Genomic DNA, 27,737 nt, shown 5'->3' with positions numbered 1-27,737 from the left:
CTCCTCCCTCAAAGTGTTTCTTGGCAACTTCTTATGTCCACGGCATTGAAACCACTCATAGATTGCCCTTATGCCCACAGGCCAACACCATGTTCTAGGATCTTTAGTTTACCCTTCCCTTTCCTCTTCCTTCCCTACCCATTCTTCTCCAATGAGTTCCATAGCTCACAACTGCTTTCTCTCTCTCTCTCTCTCTGTGCTTCTTTCCTTGTCCCATTGCATGGCACCACACCTGCAAGATGATGCCCTATATCTACATCCTTCTCCTGCCCTTTTGTTCACCATTCCAAGGGCAACAGGATTCACTGTGAAAATGCCTTTTATGCACAGCCAACAAAAGACTTACCCTTTCAGATGCCCAAACTGCCCATTTTGACCATGCAAAATTTTAGAAATTGAAGATGGCTAAATCAAAAAGCTTCCAACTTTCAAAGTAAGTCACTGTATCTGTGTGTATTGTGCAAAATGAGAGGGAGGGAAGTTCTGTTTAGTTTCACTGACTACCACTGATAAAGAAGAAACCCAAATCCATTTTAAATTGACCATTTCTGCAAAACAGTTTGTTTTGAGTGAGAACATCATTATGAGTTGATATTCTCTGCTTGAAGGATGTCTTAACAGAGACTTACTTAAGGCAGGTAATCAACTTGTTCTTGTAACACACATTAAGCAAGGAATTGCTCTGATTGTGCTGAGGAATTATTCTACCTTCACTTCTACACCAACATAACTAGGGCCCTACCAAATTCACGGTCCATTTTGGTCAATTTCATGGTCATAGGATTTTAAAAATCGTAAATCTCATGATTTCAGCTATTGAAATCTGAAATTTCGTGGTATTGTAATTGTAGGGGTCTTGATCCAAAAAGGAGTTGGGGTGGGGGTCACAAGGTTATTGGGGGAGGGGGTTGTGGTACTGCTACTCTTACTTCTGTGCTGCTGCTGGCGGGGTGCTGCCTTCAGAGCTGGGCACCCAGCCAACAGCCGCCGCTCTCCAGCCGCCCAGCTCTGAAGGCAGTGCAGAAGTAAAGGTGACAATACTGCAACCCCCCCTAAAAAAACCTCTCCGATGAAATCTGTATAGTATAGGGTAAAAACACACAGAAGACCAGAATTCACAGGGGAAGATCAGATTTCACGGTCTGTGATGCGTTTTTCATATCCGTGAATTTGATAGGGCCCTAAACATAACACAGGAATAACTCTATTAAAGTCAGTGGAGTTACAATTGTAAAACAGGTATAAATGAGATCAAAATCAGACTCATGGCCATTACTTGTCAACAGTATAATGGCACCATGTTTTGGTTACCTACTAAGCACAAATTAAAAAAAAAACCCTTCATATTGACAGTGTGTAATTATTTGTCAGTGGACAGAAGAAACGTATACTGTACTGTGACTTAAATAACAAATTCTTAGGCAAAAAATAAAGCTTGCTTAATCTGAAGTTAAGGTTGAAAGAACCTCCAGAAAAGGATCAGGAAAAGCTCAAGAACAAAAATCCTGTATGAGAATGCTACAGTTTTCTCAGAAAAATTCAAATACTGGAAAACCTAGAAATCAAAGTGAAGATTCTATTAAAAATATCAAATTAGGAAATGGAAAACATCCAATTAAGGTCAAATTATTTCATAACTTTCCAATTTGAATGTACTTATCTACCTTATTAAAGGCTTGATCATGAATCCCAGGGCATGGTTGAGCACATGGAGCCCTGCAGGAGTGTGCTGAGCTACCTGCAGAGTAGTGCTCAATTCAAAGCCTGTCCATGTGGCAGAGGAAAGGCTTCCATAGGGTGGTAGTTCACACACTACAGAGGAGTACATGGCTATACAGAAGTATAGGAAGGGAGCTTCTGCCTGAGGTCACATCTCTGCAGGGCTGGTGCAAGGAAGTTTCGCGCCCTAGGCGAAACTTCCACCTTGCGCCCCCCCTCCAGCCCTGCGGCAGCTCCCCACCCTCCCCCTACGCCCTGAGGCACCCCCCCTGTGGCAGCTCCCCTCCCCTGCCCTGAGGCGCCCCCCCCGCGGCAGCTCCTCCCCCCCCCCCGGGGAGCCGTGTGGCAGCTCCCCACCCCAGCTCACCTCTGCTCCACCTCCTCCCCGAGCACGCCATCCCCACTCTAATTCTCCTCCCGTCCCAGGCTTGCGGCACCAAACAGCTGATTGGCGCTGCAAGCCTGGGAGGCGGGAGAAATGGAGTGACGGCCGCGTGCTCGGGGAGGGGGCGTAGGAACGCTGTAAAAAAAAAATTGGGGGCACCGCTTTTTGGCACCCCCAAATCTTGGTGCCCTAGGCAACCGCCTAGTTTGCCTAAATGGTAGCACCGGCCCTGCATCTCTGCTTGCTGTGGTGGTGACACCATTGGCTGAGCTGCCCAGTCTTAGCTCAGCAGGGCAGCCTGTTTGGGGGCCATTGTTCTTGTAGTAAAGCTTCTGGGTTTCTGTAGGGTCTTGCCTTGTGCCACAGGCAGGATTTAACTCAATGCCAATAATGGCTTTTAGAAAGCTATCCTGTGTTACCACTTCTGTCTAATTTGGTTTCTATTTATATTTTCTGTTGATTATGTTTGTGTGTACAGTATATACACACAAACATTTAAGAGCTGTTTGAATGATGGGGCCTGATTCTCCTCTCACATCAGTGTAAATCAGGAGTAACTAGGGAAAGGAATCCTTTGCCCTCCTCTTCCCCCATACTGCTCTACAGATGCTACTGCAGCCTCAGGAAAGGTAGACTTAACATCCTTCAATGAAATAAAAGGTCTCAGCCTGATATTTTTCATAAAAAAGCAACAAAAGTAAAATTTTATGAAACCATCTTTGTGTGTCAGAAAGGACCAGTAAGGGTACAAACAGCTGTTTACTTTGCAGTTATGCTAGACAGTTGCCAATATTTTGGACTCAGTTACACTAGTTTCTCCCAAGCACAATCAATGAGCCAAATTCATCCACGTAACTCCACTGCAATCAATGGGACTAGGCCTGGGATTAATTTAGCCCAAAAGATTTACTCAAAACAAATGAAGTTAATTGTTGACAAATATCTTACCTTGACAAAAGGTAGCATTAATCCTCTTGTAACCTTGGGGGCATTCCACCATTTGGGTGTATCCAGGGTAAACTGGGGGAAAAAAAGAAAACTACTGGTTAGTTATTACAATGTATGACACATTTATATGGAGAGCAGCACAGTCAAATTACTATATAATTGTATCAAAAAAATTTACATTTACATTTTTAAGGATGCATAGTTAAGCACTTAAAAGTCACGAAATGCCAAAATTTAGGTTGTACATGCAATCTGAACACTGTCTCCTTCTGTGTTTGCATTACTACAATTTTTAATTACTCAATCAAATACTGATTTGCAGATAACACAACATATAGCATGATAATACAACATATAGCATGCTAAGCCCCACGCCAGGACTTTCACACCCTGACTTGGCATAATCCCTTAGGAAACTTTCTGATTCACTCTACTCATTTTCAAAAATGACTGAATCATCTTTGCTGAAAATAAAAATATCACTTTCAGGAAGTGGCCATGCTGGATAATTTCAGCCTGGAAGACAACTGTTTTAGAAATGTTCAAGCTAGTGAAATCAGAGTTAGAATAGGATCCTGAATGCAACCTTAACTATGGCAGTTGTTGCTGCTCCCACTATAATCTGAACATATCTGAGATCCATAGAAAAATATAGGCAGTCAAATATTTTATTTTTATAATAGTGCAACCACAATTATAAGAAAGGAAACCGACTTATGCTTTGTCTTTTTAATCTTTTTGAGTTTTAAAAGACTTTCATTTGTTGGCTATTAATTATAAATTATCTAATGTGAATTATAAAGGAAAACAACACAAAATGAATTCACTTTAGCCAAACTAGAAAGTCTTCAGCTAATTAATAGTTTTGTTTCTATTTATTGTTTCTTTCCTCCAAGATATATTGTGATGTTGATTTTCTAAGTCTCATCCTGAACAATAACATTATCTTAATTGGTAACAATAATATTATCTTAATTGGCACTATGGCAATACCAATTATTATTATTATTATTATTAATAATAATAATAATAATAATAATAGTCTCAGATGCAGCTTCCCTGGATATATTTTGAGCAGAAATAGATACGTTTCTTCATGGGTTATGGGTTTAAAACATATGCAATTTTGACCTTTAAACTGGCTGCAATTATTTGAAGTTAAATGAAAAAAATTGGAAATGATATTGGTCACAGTTACGGGGCTAGCTACACCTCTTTCCCCTTCCGGGTCTCTCTGACTGCACCACCTCAGGTGCAAGTATCATGCCTTTATCTATCGCCTTTAAGTATGCTGGGGTGAAATTATGTAATTCGCCCACTCTTAGACCAAGCCCTTGCTACTGTACTGTATAGATCAACCGTGCTTACCCAGCAGGACCAAGCTAGTCTTGGCATCTGCAGTTATTTCCATTCAGGAGTTTGTGGCCACTGGAATACATGGACAAAACAGCCTTCTTAAAACCAAATCATTATTTATTTTAACAGTACAGACTAAGCATTGAGAGAAAAAGGATTTTCATAGATTCCAAGACCAGAAGGGATCACCTAATCTGACCTGTATAACACAGGCCATAGAATTTACCAAAAAATTCCTAGAGTAGATCTTTTAGAAAAACATCCAATCTTGATTTTAAAATGTCAGTGATGGAGAATTTACCATGACTCCTGGTAAATTATTCCAATGGTTAATTAACCTCACTGTCAAAAATTTACACCTTATTTCCAGTTTGAATGTGTCTAGATTCAACTTCCACCTATTGGATCATATTATACCTTTCTCTGCTAAACTGAAGAGCCCACGTATACTTACAGATGTAATGAAGCACCCCTTAACCTTCTTTATGTTAAGCTAAATAGATTGAGCTTCTTGAGTTTATCATTATAAATCATGTTTTCTAACCCTAGTGAGGCAGGGGGCTGGACTCACATGACCTTTCAAAGTCCCTTCCAGTTCTATGAGATAGGTATAGGTATACATTGTAGGGCTTTGCTGATTCAGCAAAGTACTTAAGTATGTGTTTAACTTCAGGTACATGCAAAAATCCATTAAAGTCAACAGGATTTAAGAATGTGTCTAAAATTAAGCACATGCTTTAGTGCTTTACTGAACAGGGGGAAAAAAAGAGGATAGAGATAGTGTGACTTAAGCACATGCTTGAATGCTTTTGCTGAATTGGGGTCTTGCAGACAACCAAATGCTAAATCCAACCTGCTCAAAAATTGGCCTTTATAAAAATATTTCAATCTCAAGTAAAGATCATGAAGCACAAAACCATAAAAGAGAAAGCCATGGAAAGTCTATTTTCTTCCAAGATGCCTACAGTATGGAGAGTAACACCAACTCAGCAAAGGAAAATTGTCAAAACAACATGGTAATAATCTGAACCTGAATCTGTATCCTGTGAATGAGTCAACAGAAGACATGGATACAATTTAAATGTCAAACTGTTAACAGTTTATTTGATTTTCTCCTAATCTGTATTGGCAGTTTTTAGGATAAGTCAGTTTGCTCAGCTTTACAAGAAACAAGTCAGCATTTTAATGCTTAAAAAAAAATCTACAGAAAGAGTGTAGGTGGATGTGGGTGTGTGAATGAAGAACATGAACACATCATATATTTACAAACTCCACACCCATTACTCACTTGGGTAATTTCTCCATGCTTACAAACATTGCCAAAAATCACAACATTGTGTGTATCCTTTTCTTCCAATATCTCTGTTCAAGAAACCAACCCTTTTGCATCATGATACCAATGAGAAGACTTAAATATTAGTATTTCATATCTGCTATTCTATTTTTACATATATGATCTGGTCGCTTTATCCCTATTTTCAATGGTAAATTCTTTAATCCTACATACTACGTGGTTATGCCTATTCTTCTCAACCACTGAAAAATTCTTATCTTCATCATCAAAATATAAGAATATCTGGCGCAATACAGATCCTCAGATATGTACAGTATAATTTTTTATAAAATCCCATTATAAACTGTTACATTTATTCTTTGGAAAAGTTTGTTCTACAGAAATTTAAGGCTTTGATGCAACTATAAAGCACAATTTGGCATATATGCCTGAAAGTAAATAAGGAAGTGTTATTTACTTCTTCTCATAACACAAAAACTAGGGGTCACCAAATGAAATCAATAGGCAGCAGTTATAAAACAAACAAAAGGAAGTATTTTTTCACGCAACACAGTCAACCTGTGGAACTCCTGGCCAGAGGATGTTGTGAAGGTCATACTATAACAGGGTTCAAAAAAGAACTAGATAAGTTCATGGAGAATAGGTCCATCAATGGCTATTAGCCGGGATGGGTAAGGATGGTGCCCCTAGCCTCTGTTTGCCAAAATGGGCAACAGGGGATGGATCACTTGATGATTACCTGTTCTGTTCATTCCCTCTGGGGCACCTGGCATTGGCCACTGTCGGAAGACAGGATACTGGGCTAGATGGACCTTTGGACTGACCCAGTATGGCCGTTCTTATGTTCTTAAAGACACCCAATGAGTGCCCTATGTGGAAGCAAATCATGAGATTAGGGGACTCTGGGACACAAAATATACTACCTCATAAATCAATGGGCCAGACTGAGTCAGTAATAACTTTTGCAGATTCCCCTTCTGGACTGTAAAAGACTCCTGATAAAACTGCTCCCTCAGCGCCCTTGTACTGCCCGTGAAAGGGCCAATCACAATATGACACAAGGTTTTTTCCTTTGAGAATTTTTATATAAAAATGCAGCCCTAAACTCATGGATAAAGATATGCTGCACCATACAAAACAATTAATATATTTCCTTGTGTTAAGTATCCCATGGTGATAATTGGGAAAGGAGTGTGGCCTAGGGAATATAGTATTGGACTGGGACTCAAGAGAAGCAGCATTTTATTCCCTGCATTGCCACTGGCCAGCTGGATGCCCCTGGGCAAGTCACTTTGGCCTCTCTTTGTGTCAGTTTCCCCATCTGCAAAATGGGGATAAAGATATCTTCTTTGTAAAGTGCTTAGAGACAGGGATAAAATAAACTGCCATTGACTTTAACGGGGCCAGGATTTCACCCCAGGTCTTTCCTCCCCAAAGCCATTTAAGAACTAGGTATAATTATTTCTTATTAAAGTTATGAAATGTTTCAATAGATTAGGTTTACCTTTCATGAGAATCATTTAATAGCTATTTTTCACTATTTTACATTATTATGTCAAGTTGTAGCAAAAATATTGGGAAAGTCTTCATGGTACCCTAATTGTATAGACAGCATTCGAACAACAGAGTTTAAAATGTCACGGATATTTTAGAGCCTGGAAAGCTTTGGCATTAAAACTCAAAAGTTCATTCAAGGTCTCAAGATGTCATTGCATTTTCTCTAAGTAGGAACTGGTGCCTCTATAATTTAACATTTCTGTGCAAACTTTAAAAAAAATAAGTCCAGCTAGGCGATGCAAGATGATTCAATATCATTATCTCCCTACGTTGAGAAAACACAATGACGCATCACTAGCTTAGTAAGAGAAGGAGAAAAATAAAAAATTTACTTTGTTGTCACTGAAGCTCAGAGTGTACCTTCTATCACCTTTCTTATATCAAATAATAGGGTTCTTTGAAATATAGTGTTAGCATTTCTCTTAAAGAAAAAGGTATTTAGAGCACAAATAAATGAACTGATGCAGAAAACAATAATGAAATCACACTTACATGGCTTCTTGGGACATTTGTGACATTTGTTAAAGCCCCAGGAAGTACCCACAGTTCCACAGCAGTCTTCTTGCTTTGATAGGCCAGGGAGTGCTTTACCACACTGGAATAATAAAGAATATTTAGGTTAGTGTTACTGTAAGATGCTCACCTCTAGAATATTGCTAATTACATAATCATCTTGGGAAAAGCTCACCCACCTGCAGAGGCCCACTGAAGACTCATTGAAGCCCTCAGTGGAACTTAAATAGTGCACTGGCCTTGACCTAGCCCTCTTCGTGGGGGTGAGCAGATTCAGTTTTAAAACATTTTGTATCGGTATTTTTTTCCCCTTCAACTTTCAGAACAAAAACCAGTCACTGAAAGAGTGAGTATATTTCCAAGCTAGTAATTCTTCATTGGCAGTAATGCCTTAAATTTTTCTTTATAAAAATCTGTCCCTGCAGTTTTTCAAAAGGTATATAAATCATCTCAAATACCTTTCCCATTATTCTTTTAAAGAAAGGGACAAGAAAGTATTACCATGATTTTTAAATGTCATTTCTTATTTCATTTAAAAAATACAAATACCCCTAGTACCACAAGTTGTACCAAATGTTTATGACCGGTTACTGAAATTGTCAAATTATATTGAAAGATTATAGTATTTGTAAACTGAAAGAGAATTTAACATAAGATGACTGGGCAAAAAAATAAGTGATGCGTATTTTTATTTGTGACTCTTTAATCATGCAAACAATTGGCCCAGTCTTGCAGTCCTTACTGAGGCAAAATTCTCATTTATTTCAAATGGTGTTTTGTCTTGAATAAGGAAAACCGGACCTATATTAGTAAATATGTTAACACTTTAGCAATTGCCAAGCTTAAATGTACCTTCTTGATTGTTCATATTTTTCATTTTGCAAGGCACAGGCAAGTAAAATGGATTTTCTGTCTAGAGAATGGATATAGAAAGTTTTGTACACCTGCTGTGTACCTGAAGAGTAACAATTAGGTGCAAAACAATTCTGCAACATGGAACCTGTGCCACCCTGAGCCATCTCTGCAAGCGAAAACAGGTGAGTTACACACCAATATAACAGCCTAAAAGTTAAGACCCGTGGAGCTACTTGGAAATGTGACTAGTAGAAAACTGGAGCTTTTCTCTTTTCAGTGCTTTCAGGATTAGTCTAGATGGGAGAATGGGGCCCTAAAACACCATAACCTGCTAGAAGAATGCCTGGGGGAAACACTGCAGCCCTGGTCTTTTTAATGACTATTCTAGGTTGTGCATCTATTGAACTCAGGAACTAGATTACATTTGCCGCTTGAGCATAGGCACGGGAAGTAGCAGTGCAGGGGGTTCTGCAGCACCCTCAGGTTTTACACAGGGCAGCTGGCCCCGCACCTGGAGCTCCACTCCCACCTTGGGTCCCGGGGGACAGCCCCGTGCCCCGCTCCCCAGCCGCTGGCTCCACACATAAAGCCTGGTGGTGCTTCCCATGCCTATGCCCTGTTCCCGGCCCTCTGCCCACACTCTGCTCCCCAACCCCTGACCTGGGACTCAGGTCCCGGCCGCTGGCCCTGTGCCTGGGCCCCGCGCCCAGCCCCATGCGGGGTGCTCTGCTCCTGGGGCCCCAGCTACCTGCCCCGCTCCCCAGCCACTGGCCCCGTGCCCTGCCCCCATCCCCTGCTCTCAGGCCTCCGCTCCCGGGGCCCCGCACTTGGCCCCACAGCCAGGGCTCTGCTCTTGGCCCCGAGCGCGGGGTCCCGGCTGCCGGCACCTGCCCAGGGCTCCACTCCTGCCCTCACACTCGCCCCCAGCTGTGGCCTCAGCCCCTTTGCCCCCGTCCGGGTTCCCCCTCCCAGAAACACATCCCTCCTCCCAGCCTCAGTTTGGGGGGGGGCAGGGCACAGACAGGGGTAAGGGGGCTGGCTTTCAGCACCCCCACTACTAAAAATGTTCCAGTGCCACTGCACTGGGGGAAAGAGACTTTAAAATTTGTCAGTTGAAAGACAGGGATAAAATAAATTCCCATTGACTTTAATGGGGCCAGGATTTCACCCCAGGTCTTTTCCCCCCAAAGCCACATGCAATCCTGGGGATATTAGACTTAACCTTACATGTTAAAAGGGTATTAAGCTTTTATTTAAATAGGGTCAGATTTTTTGTGACATATCAGGGGGATCAGTGTACCGGTAGGGTGGGGGGGTGGGAAAAATGCCATCTCTCCACAGTGCCTCTCTGAAAGGATAAAATTATATATTGAAACTTGCTACATCTTAGCCAGAATTGCCCCAAGTCTTAGAGCACACTCAACTAGACAGCTTTCATAATATTTCCTTCAAGTGCAGCCCTAAACATTTACAAGGAGTTCTATTCACACCTGTATACAGCACTACTCCCTTGACCTGGCATCCCAGTCAGACACACTGTTTGGAAGGGCAGTGTTCCTGTTCAACTAGATTTGCTCAGCCTGCCTTCCTGGATACTGCATTACTCTTGCAAAACTCAAAAAAGTTACTTACTAGAAACTGGAGTTCTTTGTGAATATTGCCTATGCATATTTATACTCATATTCTTCTCCCCCACCTCCTGCCCTTCCCTTCTTCCTCAGTTCTACTACTTTTTTGGTCTCTGAGCTTTAGTGGGAGGAATCAAGGTGGTTGAGACTGCACCTCCCCTTATGACCTCAGACAGTGAGCATTTGGTGCCATGAAGGGCACTTATGTGGCACCTACTAGACACAGTTTTTCTAGAAGGATCCAATCTCCTGCGGCATCAAAAGCCATCCTAACAGTGTGCATCGTGCAGAGGCAATATTCCAGAAGCAGGTTTTGTTTTGTTTGTTTGTTTGTTGTTTTCCCCCCCAAAATATTAAATTTATCATTTAAGCGCATTAAACTAAAAAAAAAAACCCAAACAAATCAACAAAACATAAGGATTAAAAAAAAAGGTAAAGCTCACTCTTAGTTTAGGTGTGGTGCTGTAGCATTTGTACTGTACTGAAGATCATGATCTCTGTGGTCATAATGGTTTCAAATTTCCATATAAAAACCATGAGCAAGAATAAGGATTCCAAATTCTGAGTCATCTGGCAACTGAGGTTTACAGTCCTATCAAGAAATACTGGCAATGATTTAAAAGCTTGCTCCCATCACATCTATGATGAATTGAAGCTTGAAGAATCAGTGGTAATTTGATTAGCATCCAGCCACTTTAGGAACTGACATCAAGGGAAGGCATCTGCCATGTGGGGCTCCTCAGCTCCATATAAATGGTGCTCCAGATCTGCATGGTTTAGGACGGGGTGGGGAACCTACAGCCCAAGGGCTGGATCCGGTCCATTGGTTAATTTCATCCAGCCTGCAGCGCCCCCCGTGGGGGGAAGCCCCGAGCCTCTGTGTCCCCCCACCCGGGTGAGTGAGTGGCCCACAATTTTTTTTTTTCTGTGGGTCAATGGCTCGTGACAGAAAGAAGGTTTCCCACCCCGAGTTTAGGACATATGCAGCAGGGGAAGGTGGTAGCCATGCAGAACTTCTAAAGTACGCTGGCGTGTACTCTGACTTATGAGCTCTGATGTTCCTGTTTCCTCCAACACAGTGCATCAGGTCCTTCCAACGCTCATGGCACCGCATGCCCTGTTTCCCAGCCAGCCACACTTTCCAGAAAGGCTCTCCTCTTTCACAGAGCCTGCCTCACAGGAGTGAAGCTCCATTTCAGTGGGGCAAAAACTTGGATTGGAGCCTCACCCTCCTTAGAAGTTTCACCCTGCTCCCCCCCCCACAGATAATTCTTTAACCCTTTCTATCTCACGTTCTGAGACACAAACAATAGGTGGGTGACTGCCCTGGGGAGATCCCCAGAAATTCCCCGTTTGTCACTGCTTTCAGTGCAGCTCTGCCACAAAAATCTAGCCCTCATTTAAGTGGCAAGCCTTTAATGTGCACATTGTGCTTTGAATAGATTCCATTAATGAGGCATCAACTTTCATTATGCTTTAAGACAGATACTTTTAAACATTTGTACATGTCTATCTTTAATTTTTTTATATCACTCATACTTTGCATAATTAACAAAAGCGCACAGTATTCCCAATGTTAGTTTAGATTGTGCTGGTGCACAGAGGCTGCAAGAGCCACATCACTGTTACCCTGTGTGCATTTCAGCCACAATCCCAGTCTTTGCATAAGTTGGGTGCTGTTGCCAGTGACAAATTCTGAAAACTTTTCAATAGGCATCGACACTGGGCTATTGCAACTTTCTTTCCCCGAAATGAACATCAGACTAATAGACCCCAAATTTACTGAATCATATTACTGATATAATGACCAAACAACATACTGGATATCTGAATGACAGGTTGTTAAAAAGAATATCATCCAATATAACACTGGCTCAGTAACAGGCATTGTCTCATAAGAAGAGTAGAGAAACTCTTAAATACTTCCAGACTTTCTAAAAGGACTTGTAAAGAATTTGTTTTGGCTTAAGCAGAACATTCTTTATAGGCAAGTAAAAATTATCCAGCTCTCTTTTATTTGAGTAATTAAAACAATGTTTGATGTTTTTGGTATCTGATACATCTTTAATCCTCTGATATTTCAGGGTATTGATTTTGCAAAGAATCTATTGTGGATGAAGCATTATATCCTGTAAATGGATCCACACTGATTTTCTGACAGTCTATTTGTTTAAAAGCTTCTGAAGCCAAACCATGAGCCTCAAGGAATTCCAGACAACTATTTTCTATTATGAGTTGGTATTTTTAAGACTACTTGCAAGAAAAAAAGTTTTTAAAAGTGCTCTGAAAAGAAAAAGTACTAATGTGTGAAACATCTGATTTTACTTTACTTTTTTTTTCTTTTTTCTTTTTAAGAATTTGTCAAATTACAATATGGCAGGTATTTGCTATAACTGTCGAGCAATGAAAATCTATATTCTTTCATTTTCATAGGAAATGTCTGTAAAATCTGAAGTACAGTATGGTCATTTATGTTGTTTAATAAGCAAGCTAGCTTAGTGTTTGACAAAATGGCACATTAATATGGCCATGTTTCCATACTAATCCCGGATACATCTACAACCATATCATACATCATTTACATGAAAGCACTATAAATGGATTACTTTATTCACTAATAACTATCAATATACAGTAAAAGCTGTTTTATCCGGCACTTCACCGACCGGAAAGGAATATAAACCGGCATTTCTAATCTTCATTGAAAGTCTGGTTTATAGTCCGGTTGGCGCGGGGCCGGCAGGAGGGTTGGTGCATGGGATGGAGTGTGGAGCGCAGGCTCTGGGAGGGAGATGGGGAGTGGAAGGAGGTTTGGGGTGCAGGAGGGGCTGTGGGGTACCAGATCTGTGGGCCACTCACCTCAGGCAGCTCCGCGCAAGTGGCAACCTTTACCGGCTGCTCCTAGGCAGAGGTGCGGCAGGCAGCTCTGCACACTGCCTCTGCCTGCAGGTGCCACCCTCGCAGCTCCCACTGGCTACTGTTCCCAGCCAATGGGAGTTGCAGAGCCAGCGCTCAGGGTGGGGCGGGGGCAGCACGCAGAGCTGCCTGCCGTGCCTCCGCCTAGGAGCAGCCAGGGTAGGTCGCCCCTTGGGGGGAGCTGCCCGAGGTGAGCGCCCACCCGGATCCAGCACCCCGCACCTCAAGCCCCCTCCCACACCCAAACTCCCTCCCAGAGCCTGCGCCCCACAACCCCTCCCACACCCCAATCCTCAGACCCGCATCCCCTCCCACACCCAAACTCCCTCCCTCTTAATTAACCGGCATTTTTCATTTACCTACCCCCCCTCCCATTCCCCCAACATGCCCAATAAAACAGCTTTTACTGTACTTTGCTGCCCTGATCACAAACAGATCTGTTTTGTGCTTTATTTAATACTTGCAGTTGGAAAAAACATGTTAGTGACTCAAGCCCAGTTTCTACAAACACTTGTGCATATGCTTTATTTTATGCCCAAAGTCAATGGGACTACTAATTTGAACAGAGTTAAGCATATGCTTAAGTTTTTGCAGGGACAGGGCTTGTGTCACCACCCATCCTCTGAACTTTGCCAACTTATACACTTTTCCAACTGCCACAGTCTGTTTATTCTATACTTTTCTAAGTCCAACACTTAAAAGATGGGGGCCACCTCAATCCTAAATACATACATCTTATCTGAAATCACTTCTGAAAAAAACATGGTTTATTAAAATGCTTCCAAAAAGTAATTTCTTTGGGATATTTATCAAGTACACGTTTACTTTCTTCAATCATCCTAATAATTTAAATAATTCAGTACTCCCTTGAGAAAACAATGGTCATGTTGAAAAATGGACAATACCTTACAATTCCCAATGAAGTCTTCAATAAGATTATTTTTTATTTATTTTCATTTTCTATATGCCTCTTAATTTTAAAAATGCAATGATCAAATAGATTAATACAGTAAGAAGTTCAGCTCAGGCACCCTTGCTGATCTCAACTATAGCAGATCCATGGGTCCCACACATGGTGGTGTACCGCCTCCAGTGCACTAAATGCCCCAACAGCAACTACATGGGTAAAACCAGACAATCACTCGTTCTTGAATGAATTCTCACAGGAAAATGATAAAAGACAAAAACACCCTATCACCTGTGAGAGAACACTCTTCACAAAGTGACCACTCTCTATATCTGACCTATCAGTCCTCATCCTCAAAGGAAACTTGCACAACACTTTCAAACGACGAGCCTGGGAGCTTAAATTCATAACTTTGCTAGACACTAAAACTCATGGACTGAATAGAAACACTGGACTTATGGTTTATTACAACAATTTAAAACCCACTAACAACTCTCCCGCCATCCGCTTTCCATCTCTCCTTACTTTTTCTCCCCTCCCCATGACTGGAGGGATGTTAACGGGCCACTTCTCCTTGAATGGACCCTTGAAATACGTGTGAACTACTTATGCTAAACAATCTGTTCCATCTTGTATTTTGCTGTGACAGTCTGAGGGCTTGTATTCATGTACAGCGCTGCAGCTACGTCACTGTAGTGCTATGCTGAAAATCCTACTATGCCAACCCTTCTCTTATCGGCATAGTTAATCCTCATCCCTGAAAAGCAGAAGCTATGTTGACGGGAGAAGCTCTACATGAGTGGTTAAGTCAGTATAACTACATCACTCAGGGGTGTGGATTTTTCAAACCTCTGAGCGATGTAGTTATACCAGTATAGGCCTGTAGTGTAGACCTGGCCTCCGTAAGTTACCTAGACCTGAAGAAGAGCTCTGTGTAAGCTCGAAAGCTTGTCTCACTCACCTGCAGAAGTTTGTCCAATAAAATATATTACCACACCCACCTTGTCTCCCTAATATCCTGGGACTGACTCATCTACAACAACACTGCATATAGCAGTATGGTATGCAAACAGGGACAGACTTTCAGATAGGCAGCTGAAGGCTTTATAGGTCAAAACAAACACTATACATTTCACAGATTACATCTTAACAGATAACCAGTGCAGATCCAAAAGCAGTGTCATGTGCTTGAATTTGGTGCAGAGTACATTCAGTCAGTTAAGTTGTTTCAACTACGTATTTCTCTTTAAACAGGAAAACTGTTTGTTTTGTTGTCGTTGTAGTTTGGAGTGTGTCGGGTGGAATTTGTTGGGTTTTTTAAGTCACAGAGCAGCCCACCAGAAATTGAATGGCTGTGATTATGTAAAACCAACATTCAAAAAATCCTATTCAAGAGGCTACACTGTAACTTATTAATCAGAAAAGATATGGGAATTCCCCTGGTTTAGTCAAATACGCAACAGCCAACTTCTCCTTCTTGCTTCTTAATATTGTTTTTTATTTATTTTTGTGAATAATAATTCTTTATTTACATTTAATTGGAAAGAAATCAAATCAATGTTGGGAAAGCTATTTTTTTAGACAAGAGCCTTAAAACTAGAAAATACTTATTTAAATGTCAGCATCTCTAGCAATATTAGAAATATCTCTAATAAAGATTTAAAGTGGCATATGAGAGAAATCTATACATAATTCTTGACACATCGTAGGCACCTGTGTGAATATACATTCCATCTACACTGAAATGTTCCATAACAATTTAAATGCACATTAATCATATGTAAAATTAATAGGACTCAAATTAGCAATACAAACTTTGTGTGCGTCACTGACACAATAAAAGTATTTAGAAAAATAACACAATGTTCTGTGTCACAGTAAAGACACATTATTAGAATTAAAATGAAAAGCAGTAGAGGCGGTGGGAAGGGGTTAAAGAAATGAAACAATGTTATTTGTTTGCTTGGTTTATAAATAGGGCTGAGTGGACCAATGCTCTGAGCTGACAGACTCTTGGCTTCCAAAAAGATTCAAGTACAGGTATTGATTTGACCAATACTCTTTATGACATGGAAATATCAGTGTCTGGACCACAGATGAATTACTGTTAGTTTCTGACATATGTGCAACAATCTTTCTGATGCTGATAAAGTATTTGGCAACAAGAAAAGTTTCTTTCTGAGATAGCACTAAGAACCTCTAATGGAATTAATTCTATGAAATCTTCCAGAAAAAATACTGACTCAGAGTTCCATTCTGAAAAAAACCCTGTGGGGATGGGTGAACTGACTTTGAAAAAATAAGAGCCAGCCAGAACATAAACTCTTTCTCTATACCCAAGTTTTAAAATATTATAATAATAATCCTATTTCTACAGGTGCCCATCAGCCCACCTTTGTCTCCTCTTCCCAATGATCAGGACAAAAAACACACAATAAAACAATATATACCTAAACATATATCACACTGAATCCTGGGGACTGTCATAATTTTTTATTCTCTCCTGCACCTGCTCATCATCTTTTCTCTGACCCCTGTGAGGGCCCCGCCTTTGCTTATAGTCCTTTTGTAGGCTCTAGGTGGTTAGGCATCAGGTGGGTTTGGCAGTCTGGGCTGGGGTTTGGCCAACTGCTTGTTCTACTATTGCATGCTCTGGGCTTAAATGTGTAAAATACATTCTGGGTATCTAACCTGGGTAAGGCCAGAGTAATTGGGATTTGACTACAGTAGCCAGCCCAGGCCTAGTGAAGACTGCTACTTGTAACTGAGATCCATGAAAGAAATACCAAAAAAGGTAAGGTGGGCAGGAATGTGTTGGGGAGAGGGGAGAACCATGGAAGGGGTGGGAAAAAAACAGAGTGACAAGAATCACCGTCCTATGCCTGGGAGATCAGCTAATTATGTTCAATGAGGAAGGAGGGAAGATCAGGATCAGTTTAGATACAATCAGAAGGAAAGAAGGAAAGAGAAGATGTTAAAAGGTTTGGACAAATTCAGATAATTTTGAATAAATTCTATCCAAAATGAGACTCTTATGTTGCACAGTTAGACTCGGACAGTCAGGAAGTGTCTGAATTAAGGTTGCACATATGTATATGCTGCATAACTACACACACAAGACAAGTCCCCCAGTACATCTCTGAGATTCAAGACAGTTTACTTATAAATTGTAATTTTATAAATCAGATCAATAGAACACTTTTCCACCCATGCTAAAAACAGAGAATAGAAATGGGAAGATAAGCAAGATCCTACATTAGCTTGGTTGATTTGCCTAGAAGGGACCACACACACATTTCTTCAGACTCTTTTGCAGACAGTAAAATCACCCCTGATCTCAGAATAATTAATAAAAGGTTTTTAGAGTACTAAAGCCAACTATGCAAAGCCACTGTGCAAGAAAATACATAAACACTGACAATTGTTAAGCAAAGTAAGAATACAGAAATTATCCAGAGCAGACTCAAGTATTTTAACTGAGGACGTATTACATGCTAGTATTAATAAAGAAAACTCAGCCTGGAAACCTCCATGGACATATAGAGAGGCCCTATCACATTTACCAAAGCAAATATTGAATAAATAAAAAATAAATGGCTCCTTTTAGATTACAGACTTGTTTGAACCTAACAAATTTATGGTAGGTCCTAGTGCCTGCTTTTGGCTCCTTTGAAAGCTCTACAATTCCAGCTATAAATTAAATTCCTTGAAACAAAAAGGTTCTCTCAGACTGCATTAGGCTTTTTCCCAAGGTTGGCACTAAAAGGATGAATAAAGTTTGGGAGAAATAGGAACATATCTCAGTCTAAATTGGGAGGCACTGCCCACGTGCAGGGGTAGTGCAGAGAGGTACTGCTCCAGAACAGAGGGAGTACTGAGAAGAATATGTCTCAGACAAGCAGAATGCCTTGTGGAGCCCGCAGTCATCAGGGTGTGTGTGCGAGCAGCTACACCAATCTAAGAGCTATCCTCCATTGGCTGGTAGATAAGACACCATAGCACTGGTATGTACCATCTCTTCCCCCATTGTACACAACAAAAAGAATAGGGAGGAACAAATTCCTGTGCTCTGTTGCCTGTAATTCTACCTGGCCCTTATGCGGGCCTCAAGTAGATTCTTTATGCCTTCCACTCCAACTACTACAGACAGAACGTGGCCCTAATTTGTAAACATAAAATATGCAATGATGGCAAACAAAAAACACATACCCCAGTACAAACATAGCATTTCTACAAGGATAGTATGCCCCTAAACTGTCTGGGAAATATCACGTATGCTCCGGGCCTGCACCTTCCTATCATATTTCTGGCACTTGGTAATAAACCATGTTAACAGAGGAGTAAATCTGATAATCATACAATAATGTAGGGCATGTTTGTCCTCCTTATACTGTATATCATGACACTGTGAATAAATACAAAATGAATTTGGTCCAAAAGCCCTTCTCTAAGCTAAACTTAGAGTGGTCCTTAAATGAGTAGTGCTAAATAGGCCCAAACTAATGGCACTCATTTTTCTTCAAATCTTTTTCTACCTCAGCTTCTACAGTGTCTGCATCTTCCATTTCTTTGCCCAGAAGTAAGTAAAAAAGCTGTATTTTGTCCCTCCCCCCCTTCTTTTGTTGGAGAAGCATTCACTGCAAAGGCTTCTGCCAAGGCATAATCCAATTTAGTTGCCCACAGTGGTAAGCAGAAAGGTCTGCTAAATACAAAGTCAGACATGGATCTGTCTGAGATCTGGAGTGGCAGATACAGCATGGATGTACGGCAAATGGATGACTTGTTCCACCAAGATAAGCAAATTTATTTCTTGCACTTGACACTTTCTTATCAACACACTTTGTGAAATGTTTCCAATCATCCGAGTGCATGGCCCTGTGATGTAAACTACACAGCTCTCACACTTTAAATCTTACTGCACCTTACAAACTAAACATCAAGTAAAGTTAAGCACAAACACCTACTGCTGGCTGAACTACAGAACTAGCTGGAGGAAGGGGGAGAAGAAAGGTTATATTAACAAGGAACAAGCTTATAAATTGCTTAATAATAGCCTGCTATTGAACAGGTGACCAATAGGTGTACCACACAGGAAGTAATAGTGTACAAAGTTCATTTGAAAGCTGATATATTTTTATGTTTAAAAATTCTATGTATGTACTGTTTGAAATTTAAACAGAGAGATGTGAAGAGATACAGAGAAAAGAAGAGATTAACTGTTTTTCCTAAAGCTTCCCAAAAAAAACTCAACCTGAAACAAACAGCATAGAAAATTTGACCCCAAACAATTAAAGTTCATCAAAGTTAAAAGCAACTGAAAACAGGGTCTTATAATGGAAAGCGTCAGGCAACCTTAAATATAGATGTTGCTACCATCTTTTCCCATAACATTGTTTCTCACCCTTTTCAGGATGGCAAACCCTTCTCCGAAGTCAAAAATTATAATTTTTTTTCACTATTTTCATTTCCATTTTTCAAATTAATATAAAAGCAGGCATAAAAATTAGGGCTTTCAAGTGATTAAAAAAATTAACTGCAATTAATCACGATTAATCATGCTGTTAAACAATAGTATAACATTTATTTTAAATATTTTTGGATGTTTACTACATTTTCAAATATATTAATTTCAATTACAACACAGAATACAAAGTGTACACTGCTCACTTTATATTTATTACTACAAATATTTGCACTGTAAAAAACAAAAACATTGTATTTTTCAATTCACCTCATACACGTACTGTAGTGCAATCTCTATCATGGAAATTGAACTTACAAATGTAGAATTATGTAAAAAAAAAAAAACGCATTCAAAAATAAAACAATGTAAAACTTTAGAGCCTACAAGTCCACTCAGTCCTGCTTCTTGGTGAGCCAATCACTCAGACAAACAAGGTTGGTTACAATTTGCAGGAGAGAATGCTGCCTGCTTCTTGTTTACAATGTCACCTGAAAGTGAGAACAGGTGCTCGCATGGCACTGTTGTAGCTGGCGTTGCAAGGTATTTATGTGCCAGATGTGCTGAAGATTCAGATGTCCCTTTATGCTTCAACCACTATTCCAGAGGACATGCTTCCATGCTGAGATGGGTTCTGCTTGATAACGACTGCAGTGCGGACTGAGGTATGTTCATTTTCATCAACTGAGTCAGATGCCACTAGCAGACGGTTGATTTTATTTTTTGGTGGTTTGAGTTCTGCAGCTTCCGCATCGGAGTGTTGCTCTTTTAAGACTTCTAAAAGCATGCTCCACACCTCATCCCTCTCAGATTTTGGACGGAACTTCAGATTCTTAAACCTTGGGTCGAGTGCTGTAGCTATTTTTAGAAATCTCACATCGGTACCTTCTTTGCGTTTTGTCAAATCTGCTGTGAAAGTGTTCTTCAAATGAACATGTGCTGAGCCATCATCCGAGACTGCTATAACATGAAATATATGCAAAATGTGGGTAAAACAGAGCAGGAGACATACAATTCTCCCCCCAAGGAGTACAGTCACAAATTTAATTGATGTTTTTGTTTTGTTTTTTAAACGAGCATCATCAGCATGGAAGCATGTCCTCTGGAACGGTGGCCGAAGCATGAAGGGGCATTCAAATGTTTAGCATATCTGGCACATAAATACCTTGCAACACCAGCTACAAAAGTGCCATGCGAATGTCTGTTCTCACTTTCAGGTGACACTGTAAATAAGAAACAGGCAGCAGTATCTCCAGTCAATGTAAACAAACTTTTTTGTCTTTAGCGATTGGCAGAATAAGAAGTAGGACTGCCTTGACTTGTAGGCTCTAAAGTTTTACATTGTTTTGTTTTTGAGTGCAGCTATGTAAGCAAAAAAAAATCTGCATTTGTAAGTTACACTTTCATGATAAAGAGATTGCACTTCAGTACTTGTGTGAGGCGAATTGAAAAATACTATTTCCTTTGTTAACATTTTTACAGTACATATATTTGTAATAAAAATAATAATATAAAGTGAGCACCGTGCACTTTGTATTCTGTGTTATAATTGAAATCAATATTGAAAATGTAGAAAACCATCCAATAATATTTAATAAATTTTTATACTGGTATTCTATTCTTATAAATGCGATTAATCGTGATTAATTTTTTTAAGTTAATCGCCTGAGTTCACTGCGATTAATTGACAGCCCTAATAAAAATGTATCAATGGTAACAACACTAAGCCTAAATAATTTATTTGTGGCTATGTTTTGAGAGGTTGAGAGAAAATCCTGGACCTTGAGGAGTAAGGGTGTGTGGGTGGTGGGGAAGCAAGATTGTTTATTTTAGATAGAACAAAATTTTCAGTGCTTTAATGATTGCCTTTCATGACACACTCCCACACCACAATCCAGCAGTCACAACCCACCGGGCCTATGTTATTGAAAAACATACGTGGATGCTGCAGATTAAGGGGGAAAAATGTCAAAGGAGATGGCAGCCCCGTGAAGAGAGTGGGCATTGGAGACAAATCTCCTGTTCTTTCTGAAAACTGTTGTTTAGGGAGAAGAGAGGATGAACCATTGAAGACACTCCTTGTAGCTTGCTGAAGCTGCAGCCATTTGATAAGGAGAGAACCACCTGTTCTTATTTTTGAAAAGCATCCTGTAAAGGGAGAAAGGGGACCCAGCTGTATACATCACCGGAAAGCCCTATTTCAAGGACGCTGATGTGCAGCAGGAGAAGGCGCTCGCTCAGAGAAGAGCAGGAGGTGTGAACTATTAGTACTATTTTGCAAAACAAAGCTCTACAGTCAGTGTGAGGTGATATCTCTTTTGGGGGGAAACAATGCTGAGGTGTTCTTTGCTGATTGATGAAACATTTTTCAGTGTTGTATAATACTGCTTTAAAGCTTCCCATCTCAAAAAATATTTGCAAATATTTCTTACCTGGGTCCCAATAGTCTCCTGGAAGCAGCGCCCAAGCTGAGTTTTAGCAGAAACAGGAAACACATGAGGAGTGGGTTGCTGATGTGGGTAAGTAGAATATCCTTTCTGGGTCTTGTGATATGGAACACCTTGATAAGAGACCTGGGGATGTCCTGGCTGGGGTACTTTCACTTTCTGTCCTGCTGATGTGCTGTCAATTCTTGAAACTTGATGGAACTGTACTGAGGCTTCAGGGGGATGTTTCACATGGATATTCACTACGTTAGGGGGGAACTTCACTAAAATAATTGGAAGAACAAAAACAAAAAACAGCAAGAACAGATGTTAAACAGAAATACCCAACATCTTCAACAGTTCTTTAGTATTAATATTTACATTAAAATTTATATATGACAGCCTAAAAAATGAAAAAAATATACATAAAGCCCAAATATAGAAAAAAGTTAAAATGTATAGCGTGTGGTTTAGAATGGAAGAGATTTCAAGCTTTTTGTACAGAAAAGTAAGACTCTACAGAAAACAATGTTAAAGATTACAGTGTAAGGTAGGTGTCCAGCTGGCTGATGTGACATTAATATTTGTGGTCAGACTGTATAAAAAAAATTCCCATTCTAAGTCCCAGAATTCAAACTCTACTATATTATTTTTGGATATACAGTAAATTTTGTTCTATTTTTCAAATCTATTCTCTCTCTTTGGAACATAGAGAAAGCTTCAGAGTTAATCATTTCACCTTGGTATACCAGCCAAGTCCTGAATTTGCCCATGAAACCACTGATGACCTCCCAACCATCTAAAAAAAACCACTCCCTTCATTGAACTTTGAATTAAGGATTTGTCAAATAAGGAGGGACTGCTTTTCAAATACTTGGTTTTTGAATGGAGTTGTAGTTTTAAGTCTGTGCACATCGGTTCAGAACTTCCACTCACTTATTCCAATGTGAATCAGGAGTAATTATGTTAAAATCAATGGAATTTCATGAATATTAAACCAGTCTCATAATCCCAAACCCTTTATTGATTTGGGTTCTTAACCTATTTTAAATATTATTCTTATAAAATCTTGGTGCCCCTTTAAATCCAATCTTAAATCCACTTTAAGAATTCACAGTTAGAGTAACTCTCTAAGAACAGAGTTAAAAATCAAAGAAGGTGAATATTCTTACAGACAATTACTTAGGAGCATCGAAGAGGCTTAGCCTAATGAGGGGAGGGATTCTCTCTCCTGCAAAACTCTAAAGCTTTCCAAGGGGAAGAGAAGGCGAACAAGAAATAACCAGCCCTGTGTGCCACCCACAAGGTCATCTTTAGGATTTATGGGGCCCTATGCAGTATTATTAAACTGGTGCCCTTATACCCGATGGCAGCCCAGGCTTGCATGTGTATTTTAGATAAGGGTGGTCTTTTGAAGGATTTATTTTAAAAAAAAATGTCTGAAGATCTAAGCATTTAAGACTAAAGATGAATACTCAGATTGTGCATCTAAAAATCTATGCAAGGATTTTTTAGAGATGTGATTTTATAATCTTCAGCAACATACTAATGAAATATTTTAAAGCAAATTTTAAATTAAGGTCCTGTAGAATAACATTTTGTGAGTAAATATTACAGTAATGCACAACTGTTTTTGTCAGTAAATTCAGAAACTGACAGTATATACCCGGGGGTTGGCAAATGCCTGTTAAATGGCTTCGTTACCACTTGAATGGCTCTTTAAAGTTTCAGTGTTATGCTAATTGGTCTGCAAGGCTTTTTCACTTTTAAGTACTAGATCCCCTCCAAAGGAAGACTCACCAGGATGCAGCAGGAACCTGCAGGAAGGGTCAGAACACGGATAGGAAGAAGAGATTGGGTGGACACTAAGACCCAGGGGTGCCGCAAACGTTCAGGTGCCCTATGCAGACATGTAGGCTGCCTATGCCTAAGGACTGCCCTAGCCACCCATGCTAAACCCTCTAAGCTAAATGTTATGGTGAATGACCTACTGAAGACTGGATACAATATAGTGTGAAGTAAAACAATTCTCATGTATTATACACAGGAAAACTGTAATGAAGAGGGTCAACATATAAACAATATTCTCAAATGAAATATAATTAGGTTGTAGATAGGTATTAAGTATTTTCTCACCTCTACATTTTGTGTTTCCAAGAAAACAATTTCAGGACTGTTTATGAGCCTTACATCCATTTGGGTTATTAAATAAAAGCATTTAATACATGCAGTTCAACACAAAATTTGAAAAAAAAACAACACTTCATTTTTAAGTTGCCACAGTACAGAATTCAATATTTAGTCTTTGTATCTGGGATATTTTCAGCATCTGTTAAATGTACTTTCCTCTACTGCACTCCTAAGGCCAGTCAGACAAGTGGGTATAACTCCCCTATCAAACCATCATAAGGAGTTAAGAACACACAGAAGTCTTGTCACACTGCTATCTCTATAAAGGATGTTAGCTGATCCTGCTTAGCTGTTTTCCTGTCTCCAGCAGATGCAGCAGCTCTTCTTTATGGTTAAATGTTTCTTTGCTAAAACTCTTTAATTCCCATAAGGCTTAGTTAGTTTAGTCTGGGGTGTTTTTTTTGGTAATGAAATTATGTTTGCTTTTCCATCTCTTATTCTCTAGAGCACCCTGTGACAGGCATTTTCAGTGTATCCAGTCTATCTTGCTTAAAAGAAGCAGCCTTGTAGTATCAGTTATTGCACTGCTTTCTTTTTAAGTCTGAGAAGCCACAGCTTTAGGGTAGGCAGAGTTCCCAGGAATTAGCTGATGGAAACCCAGCAAGTATGCCTCCACGGCTTTACTGGTTTTTAATTCTCCACTTGGTATCAGAAAGTCAGAACTTCTTAATAGCATAAGAGGTCTGTTGTAGTCAAGGCACACAGGGAAAGGGGAAAATGTTGCCAGAAGAAAAAAGGTAAGCCCTCTCTCAGGAAAATCTTTTGACTAGGAATTGATACAATTATTTTAATGTCATTTTGAACTACATAAGGAAGACAACATAACATGGCTATTTCTGGCAAACAAAACTGTTTCACTTACATGAATACATTGCGAGTGGACACTTTCAGGCTAGTATTGTGGCTTCTTTCTGACTCAACAGTTCTCAGCAGGCTGATGTTGACTTAGGTGCCTTGCCGGCTTCTATAAGTCCATCTAGCTCTGCTAGAGATGTTCAGCCAATTCAAGACTGTAGGGTGACCAGACAGCAAGTGTGAAAAATCGGGACAGGGTGTGGGGGGTAATAGGAGCCTATATAAGAAAAAAACCCAAAAATTGGTACTGTCCCTATAAAATCGGGACATCTGGTCACCCTATCAAGACTGTGACAAATCAAGATGAAAGTTCTTTCTCCCAGGTAATGTTTATCCCCAAGACCCTCTTTTCTCCAGGTCTTCGATTCCTGTCTAGTTGCACTCTTAAACTTTGCTTTCTACCAATCTCTTACGAATAATATATTTCATCCTCTTATCCAGAAAAGGAGCATTCCTCTCCCCACTGGTCAATGTCCTCACTTGGACATGGAAATGGCAGGCAAAGGCAATGGGAATGGTGATGACCTTGATGGGGAGCTTCCTTCCAAAGGGGTAGGAAAATTCCTCACATGAGTAAGAAATTTGCTGTACTTTTCAAGCTAGTTACCTGTACATTAAATCTGAAGGATGACTATGGCCAAACATAAAAAGAGCTATTCTTCTTTATGGGTCACCATTTCATACAGGATATCTTAACCTCTAATGGAATGCTCACAGTAATAAGCCTTGGTCACATTAAGTATATGGCAGTTTGATCCTCTTCTTTAAAAGAAAAGTTCAAAGTAATTTTGGTAGCCCAAGATAAGGTCTAGTATTTCCACACTGGTAAAATAACCTGTTTTCCAATGAATTGGGTAGCAGTCCCGCAGAGTCTGATTTACTGAAGAATGGAGATGGAGCTTAAGAGAACCTTCTCATTCTAATGTTTCCAAGTAGATGACTACTTGTATTTCTTACACAGCTATTGCCTGTTTTGATAATAGTTATTAAGTTAGATTATACCCGCCATAAAGATGCAATTAAGATGAGTTTGTTTTTAGCAAAGCGATTCAGAAAGTAACTGTGAACATCTAATCCCAACAGAAAATTATTTTTAAAATTTATTAATTCAGTTGCAACAACATGGAAAAGTTGGCTGTACGTTACCAACTACAGTCAAAATCAGGTTGGTTATTCAAACAAACAAAAAAATTAGTGTTAAATTACTGAACTGTAGAATTTAATTGTGGGACTCTCCACAAAACCAGAAACAAACATGGATGAAACAGACTGATAAATAATCCTCTGAGTTCATTTTTTTTAATCAAACAATGTCAAGCATCATCAACACATCAGTTGCAGCTAGCAGGCTGAAAGTGACTCTGATCTCTTAGTTTGGGCAAGATTACTGGTTTTCTTCTCAGATTAATCTTGTTTTTAAATAAATACTTTTCAGTGTTTAGATAGCAGTAGCACCTTATCTATGATTTCATCAACCTTACTGGAAATATTGTTGTATTTCACTGAAATTCTCTCAAACTTCTGAAGTGATATTTATGATCCGTATCCTGGCCTCTGTAAGTTAAAAGGATCACAAACAAAAAACAAACAACCTATGCATACAACAGTTCAGTGAGAGTGAGAGGTAAATTGTAAAGGTAAACATGGATTCTGTTTTCATTTGAGCATCAAGTTAATTACGTTGGAAGGCAACCACTCTCTGTCTAATACTAGTGGAAACTTAATAACTTGCCACTTTAACAGTCACAGGTAAATTACAGACTGCATTCTGGAACAGTGTCTTCTGTCCTTTCCCCATGTGAAATCTGGCTATGCACCTGACAGGAGAGAACTTTGTTATACCAAAGAATGTGGCACCCTTTTTAATTCTGTGATCTGGACTAAATTCTACCATGAATTAAAGTAAAATTACCTTATCAAACTCATTTCAATAACACTGTGTTTCTTATTATTCCAACCATCTAAGGAAAATAACTTCCAATCATTCGGGTAGGCTCTGGAATCAAGCTGTGGTATCTAGATTCAAACTGTGTAGACAGATGTCGTTATCATTACTGGTCTGACAGCCACAATTCGAAAGTAAAACTAGCTCCAAAGGGAAAAGCATCCACGAGAGAAAAAAAGTTACCTTTTACTCCTTGCTGTCTGGGCATAGTCAGTGGTAAAGTATGCGTAGAGTGGATGACATGTGATCCAATGGTCTTGCTTGCCTGCTGTGGTTGATGGTAAAGTTTTGGAGTATTGGCATTCTTTGCTGGAATTTGACAGAGTTTACCAGTATAATTAGGAGGGCACTGGCATTTATCTCTAGAACTGCACTGGCCACCATTCATGCACGGAAGGTGACAAATAACTGAAAGGCAAAAAAAAGAAAAAAATACAGAGATGTTAATTTCTCTTCAGCTGTGATTATTTTTAGCATTATCTGATGATACATAATGGTGCTACTGATAGCAGTAGAGAAGGGAGAGATCTGGGCCTTCCTTTTTCTGACATTTGTGGAATTGCTGTCCATTTGAGACAGGTTTTTACTTGCTTAGTGGCAGGGCCAAGCACTCTGCTTATTAACTCTGTGTGGTTCATGTGTTTGGCTCTCTTCACATCAAGCACAGTGTGTGTATTTCTTCCTTAGGAACCTAATTGATTATATTTCACCATATGACAAAAAGAATGCTATGTTTAGAAGCATCCCTTGTGTAAACCCCTGTGTGTGGGTACCACTTCCTG

At 39.8% G+C, this 27,737-nt stretch overlaps 1 protein-coding gene across 1 annotated transcript in view; it reads right to left on the bottom strand.

The window, feature by feature from the left end:
* Positions 1–27,737, bottom strand: part of LTBP1 (latent transforming growth factor beta binding protein 1) — a 320,752-nt gene that overhangs the window by 153,997 nt on the left and 139,018 nt on the right. The window contains 4 exon segments of the mRNA XM_065401641.1: positions 3,053–3,124; positions 7,752–7,854; positions 21,972–22,249; positions 27,139–27,363. Of these exon segments, the coding sequence (XP_065257713.1) occupies positions 3,053–3,124; positions 7,752–7,854; positions 21,972–22,249; positions 27,139–27,363 (678 nt within the window).

The sequence above is a fragment of the Emys orbicularis genome, chromosome 3 (genome assembly GCF_028017835.1).
Source record: "Emys orbicularis isolate rEmyOrb1 chromosome 3, rEmyOrb1.hap1, whole genome shotgun sequence".
NCBI lineage: Eukaryota > Metazoa > Chordata > Testudines > Emydidae > Emys > Emys orbicularis.
Note: the sequence above shows the minus strand (reverse complement) of the source record. Positions and strands in the feature narration are given on the sequence as shown.